The 6522-nt window shown below is 35.1% G+C and overlaps 1 protein-coding gene across 1 annotated transcript; it reads right to left on the bottom strand.

The window, feature by feature from the left end:
- Positions 1–997: 997 nt before the first annotated feature.
- Positions 998–6243, bottom strand: LOC130265392 (trafficking protein particle complex subunit 13; the record flags this gene model as incomplete). The annotated part of the gene is made up of 5 exons (XM_056514459.1): positions 998–1118; positions 1213–1363; positions 2027–2127; positions 4771–4969; positions 6095–6243. Coding segments are annotated over 5 exons (705 nt in total), but the record flags the coding sequence as incomplete, so codon positions are not given.
- Between the last annotated feature and the right edge of the window lie 279 nt (positions 6244–6522).

Genomic DNA, 6522 nt, shown 5'->3' with positions numbered 1-6522 from the left:
GTGTAAAACTAGGAAAGACAGTCGCCATTTTATCTACTAAATGGCTATCTCTGGGTGACTATATGATGATATTTCAGCCAAAAATATTTCCAGTTTTTAGGGAAAAGCACTTGTAGTGCTTGCCCAGGCCCTAAACTTCTCATTGTATATACTTTAGAGAACTTGATGTAAGTCAGCAATGCAGGGTGTTTTTTTTCCTTTTTGTTCTTAAAAATCTATTTAAATGCCTCTTGGATGGAAAGAATAATTGGCACCACTGTGTATTTTAACAATAAAAAACTACCTGAGTCCTACTGTTTTAGTTTTCAGTTCCTTACTAATTGGAAAATAGCATTCCTGTTAACAGCATGTCCTGTATTGCAGGGATGCACAAATCTGGTCATGTCTGCAGATAACTGGGACAGATTTGCTGTATTGCTTCCTCTTCAAAGAGCGAGCCACAACCAACAGTCTTTGGCTAGTACTCCACTTCTTAGCTCCTAGTGCCTCAACAGTGCCAGCTGCGCTCTTTCATCTCACAGGTTTATCAGGTTTTATTTCCTATGGCTATACCTGTACCATGCAAATACACACTGCCATGACAGATAGCCCTTTTTTATGTTTTTAATTGGGATTCCAGGAACTTGTCTGTAGAAGGTGAGTTCCTTTGAACTGAAGCAGTTTTGTCAGACCCAGGATTTTAAAAGTTTAAATACTTAAAAAAATTAAAATAAGCATAAAATGCTAGTATTTCTTATCAATCTCATCCCCCTGTCCTGACCTGGTGTAAATACAATATAATTTACTAGAACTACACTTTTTTCAAAGGTTTTATTTTTAGTAGATAAAATGCATATGCATATTTTAAAAGACTTGAAAACATTAAAGAAATGCTCAGAGAAATTAAATAATCATTATCACATTTACAGCAATATAGGGATTTGATTTTGTACTCATTTTAAAACAACTGACTGCAAAAACATGAAGAAGTTGGTCAAAAAAAAAAGCCCAGTAAGTTTATAGAATTTTTTTCTTCAGCTTTGCTTGATTTCTGAAGAAACTACACAAACTTGTGCAATATCATCATATTCGTACGTTCTCTTCAAAAACGTGTCTGTAAGTCTTAGGCCAGAGACACTCTAGAAGGGGAAAATATTTGTAAGAGTTGTTATTATAAGAACTGTTAATATTATGAAACATCTCTTTTACAACAAAACTGTGCTAATAACTTACCTGCAATCCCTGCACTGAAGACAACAATGTAAGTGCAAGATGGAGGGATGAACTTGGGTGCAGCTTTCCAAGTTGCCTTCCTGAAACTCCACACCAGTGGATGGAATTAGTATTGCACATTTCTAAAACCAGATCCATAGTCCTTTCACTGCTAGAGGAAATTGAAAAAAAAAGAATAAACCTGTGGGCTTTTTTAAGCCTTCAAAGACTGCAAACATGTAGAAGCTTGATTATGATTCAGGTTACTATTAATCAAGATTCATAAATTATAATAAAGTAGCAAGCAGTACTTATTGTGATACGCAGTAATTCAGCTGCAGACAGTTCTGTTTGACAAAAGAATCCTGTCATGAGTTTAGCAATACTGGATAACATAATAGTGTTTGCATTTTGGATGGACTACAAGCTTTACATAAGAAGTATCTGAAGTCCAGATATGTGCTTTAGTCCCTGGGCTCAACTTCTATTTAGAATTACTTCACTTAAATGTCCCTCTTGCAACCCTAAGATGAGTTGTGATTTAAGTATAAGGTGCAATCATAAATAATATTGCAGACAGATTAATGGAATTCCTCTGCAGATTTCTGGCTATCTCCTAGTTCAGTACATTATTAACAGATAATGATAGAAGTTTTCTAGTTGTAGTTATTTCTTTTGGGGCTTTTTCTAATCTCTGTGTTTTAAGTAGTTTTGTGTTACCACAAATCACAGTAAAAACCAGGTTTAAGTAGTTTCAGGAGGAAGAACTGAAACATAAAACCAGCCACAACTCACCCACTCAGGAAAAAGTACAAGAATTGCATGACATTGTTACCTGCAATTTGTTATTTTACATGTAATGTCAAAAGGTTCTTCCAAATTTACAGTATCTGGTATTGTCTCCAATGAAAGCCTTACATCACCGTAACCAGGAGCCTGGAAAGGAACAAGAATTTATATTCTCAGATGTTGGATATGGAGTTTTTACTAAAGTTTTCATTTCCTGGAAAAAGCTTGGAATAAGAGAAATCTGAAAAAAGATGATTGACTGTGCTTTTGATTAGTATGGAGATCACAGTAACTCTCCATCTCCAACTGATGAACACCTTCATGGGTTTAAAAATTCATCAGATAAGGATAATCTTTATTATTACATTTTTCAGGGGAGTTTAAATCTTTAAAGTTTGAATAGCCATATACAGCTCCTGAGAAGACCAGTTTTAACCTAAGACCTTTGTTAGGCAGATAACAGATCTGGATGGACAAGACCAGTAAAACTTCCCTGCATAAAGCCACCATTATTCCACATCCTAAGAACACGAGAATCAGCCAAAATAATTAATTGGCATCAGTTAGAAAATGACCCAATATGAATACCTGTCAATTCTCCATGAGCCAAACACATTTCATATGGTCTACTAATAAACCTATAGTAAGTATCTTAGTTACTACCAGCCAGGGCTGATTCAAAAGAGAAGCCTGTAGATGAAAAAGCAAGTTAAGATTTTCAATCTCCACAAATGATAGATCATGAGAGAAAAACAGGGGAAAAAATTGTCCTGCCTGCCAAGGCTTAGTTATTGCACATGTACCAATTCTGCTGATAAAAGGATGTTGTAGTGAAAGTTACATTTACAGCATGATTGAAAGGTACTTCCAAAGAGGCCCAGAAATTCAGTGACTGACAGCCTTGGAACAGGTTTTAGTCACATAAGGTTTGTTACATTTTAGAAAGCATATTGAATTGGACATTAGAGTAAGCAAAGGGATGTCAACCCAATGGGGACTTAAATTAGTCAAACAATATGCATTTGGAACCTTGCATGAAAGATAAGTAATTATTCAGCACTGGAAAAATGCAAGTATATTCAGCTGTATTAGCTGACATAGAGGAATTAACTGGAAAAATTATGTGCAGTTCCCTAAACAAGTAGTTTGGTTTTATCCAGAATTGAGGTAATTACTCAGATTACAGAATCAAACAGACAATTTCCTGCCTGCGCTATTCAAGAATAATGTTCTTTAACTTCAGACTGGTTATAGTGTGATCTCTACTGAATGCCTGTGAGCATCTGGAGCACCCTTTAGCATACTGTGAACATGTACCCACCTGGCTTATTGTCTCCCAAAGAGACTGTAGTTGTGAATTCCAAGACCAAGCCACATTAAAAAAAAAACCCAAAACCAAAAAAGCCCCATCCCCAAAACCCCAACCAAATACACAAATTATGGTATGTGGATACTTGTTTCAAAGATTTCTGATCTGACCTGTAATAATGATTGAGGGACATAGTAGAGGTAAAATTCTAGGCCTGGGTGGGAAACGATGGTTACAGTGCTAGAATAGGAGGAAAATTATTAAGGGTGAGGTCTAGAAATTAAATAATCTGGTAACACTTAAAAAATGAGGGGAAGAAAAGAGGGAGTTAACACTGCAACTCAAAAGGAAAAGAAACCCAACTACCTGCTGCTTTTCTAAAGACAGATGTTACTCAAAATAATGTTTTTCTGTTAATCACAAGGCACAAAATGATGCATACCAAAACTAATCCTGGAGTGTTGAAGTGTGTGCTTCACATGCAATTCCCAAAGGTTCAAAAAGAAGAGATACAGAGTGAGACAATACTGATTTAGGGAGGGAAAAGAAATTTGTCTAAAGAGAAATGACAGGAAAGGTCAGTTGAAAATGAAAAAGTTTATTGTTAAAAATAAGCAACAAGTTTCAAAGTAACAGGAGTAACTAAGTTTAAAAAAAGGGCAGTTTCTAATTTCATGGTGTTATGCACATACTCAACACCTCAATTAAAAATCAAGACACATTTCAATGACTTAGTGACTTTCCTGTGAATTCCCAGGATCTAAGTTTGCTTGCCCAGCTCCAAGTCAGTGTAACTTCCCTACAGAACTGTTCAATGTATTACGAGTTGGGGACTGGGGAAAGGACAGAGGCAGAGACCCAATTAGAAGCACTGTAAACTTAGGCTGAGATCCAATTGTCAAAGCTTTTTTTAACTACCCTTCCATCTCTCTCTCACTGTCCTCAAATGAGAAGATGCAAGCCAGGTTTAGGCATTAGATGGCTGTGAAGCTGACTTAAACAAGATAGTAATTACAACTTAAAATTCAACAACAATTTATAAATCAACTAGAATAGGATAGACTCAATCAAAACTGTGACCATGAAAGACAAATAATACTATGCATAAAAAATGTTACTCCAAGCTAAAATGTCTGTATGAACTGGGGAGCAACTTCCATGTCAAGAATTGGCCCATTTAAAGAGGTTCTTTTGTCAGTTTGTTGCCAAATGGTACCCAAGCAGTTAATTTTACTCTAACAAATATATTTTGCAACACTGGTTACTGGATTCTGACAATAAAGTGCTCACTCCATTAACTTAGCCAGACTTCACTGAAGAAATACATGAAATAACTCTCTAATACTCACAGAAATGTGTGAATAAAAAATGAGGCTGAGAAACTAAGCAGCTTGCAACTTTTCCAAGTCATTATTAAAATTGTTCATTGCGTTTCCTTAAAAATGAATGCCAAACTAAATTAATAATTAAGTTAAACTTACCATTCTTTGGAGCTGGCTAGTTTGCAGCCTTCCTCGTTCACCCAGATTAGTCTTCCATACAATGTCTAGTTTACCAATCACTGTTACACCTTTTATTACTCCAGCTTTCTCTGCAAATTCTTGTTTTGGTTTTAGACAGTATAAATATTGACGTGTATCCATAGGTTGTAAGTAAGTCCTTGCACCAAAAGTAGACTCACTGAAATGAAAAAAAACACTAGATCTTAATCAAAACATCTATTCTGAAGAAGATTAAAAACCCAACCTTTTTTCCCCCATCCCCTATCAGTCTTACTATATGTGTACACATAGTTTGATAATGGTAAAACATATAGATTATTTTTTGTTTTCACAACAGAAAACAGCTCTAGAATTTATGCAGCACCAAGGACCATGGAGAAATAAAAGAACTTGTTCTTCTCAGCCAAGGAGAAGTAAGATAGAAATCCACTCTGCTACATTATAATTAATTATCTGGCATCTTAGCATTTAAACAAAAATGCTGGTAATTTTTCTTCTGCTATTTGTTTTCCCTCACAGTAAATCTCAATGTCCTGAAACTAAGATTTCTGTTCAGGAGAAAAACCATTACAGTGGATGCAAACACTTGGTAAGAACAAAGCTTCATTATCCTGCAGGTGAATCCTTCAACAGGCAAGAAGACAAAATTTTCACTTCAGTCCCTACTGCAGAAGCACTCAACCATCACCTCCAAGCAACCGCAGAACAAAAACAGCCAAAGTTAACTTCACAAGCTCTTGTATCAACTGTAGTCAGTTTTTCTGGTGTTAAGTGTTTAACTAAATTAAATTAAATTCATTTCAGCATGATAATTTTTTATATTCTAAGACTCCATGAGGGTGTACTGATTCACCTTGACTGGTGCCTTGCTATATCACGATTAGAACAAGTGATAACAGTAGGCAGTTTACTGATAGGATGCAAGGATTAGTCAGATGAGTCCTGTAAGGCTAAGTATGTACACAGAGATCAGGTCAAAATCAGATCTGGGTTAAATTTTATATAGGAGATACTGAAATAATAATATGTTTTTATGTTATCATGTCATAATTGTTACAAATTATTTGAGGATTAGGCTGGATATTTCTCTATTAGGTAGAATTATAGATTTATAAGAATAGTTTCTATAAACAGAAAACTTTTAAACAAATTTTCCAGTTGAATATATAATATGAATTTGATCTTTTTACTCAAGCAAAGACATACAATCCTCCCATTATAGACAAATGACTAATTATACTTGTATCTCATGAAATATTAATGCAAAGAATTTCAAAGTCAAATGTCCTGAAAGTGAACATACCTTTCCCCTGCTGTGTCAACTGTGTTCAGTTCTGCAACATTGTACATCATTGACGGTTCTAAAGAAACCTTCTCCATAAACATTGGAGAGGTAGTGATATTCTGAATTTGAGCTTCCAGAAACACTTCATCTGTCTGAAAAAAATCAAAATTTCAAGTTCATGAAAATATGATTAGTGTTATTAAAAAGAGTAGGCAGTCCTATTGTTAAAAAGTCACACATGTTTAGTTCATGCCTGCAAATCAAATTAATTAATGCAAGAAAAACCTTAATCCCAGTAACAATAGGAGCAAAAGTGTTAGTCAACAGATATCTTGCCAAACAATGGATGTGGGATAATAGCTATGCTCTAGCTATTGCTTATTTGTATTGCATTAAATGACACTTCCCAAGACCCTCATCTACTTAACAGCAACTCAAGCTTTTAT

Source organism: Oenanthe melanoleuca, chromosome Z (genome assembly GCF_029582105.1).
Source record: "Oenanthe melanoleuca isolate GR-GAL-2019-014 chromosome Z, OMel1.0, whole genome shotgun sequence".
Lineage (NCBI taxonomy): Eukaryota > Metazoa > Chordata > Aves > Passeriformes > Muscicapidae > Oenanthe > Oenanthe melanoleuca.
This window is presented reverse-complemented; position numbering and strand designations above follow the sequence as displayed.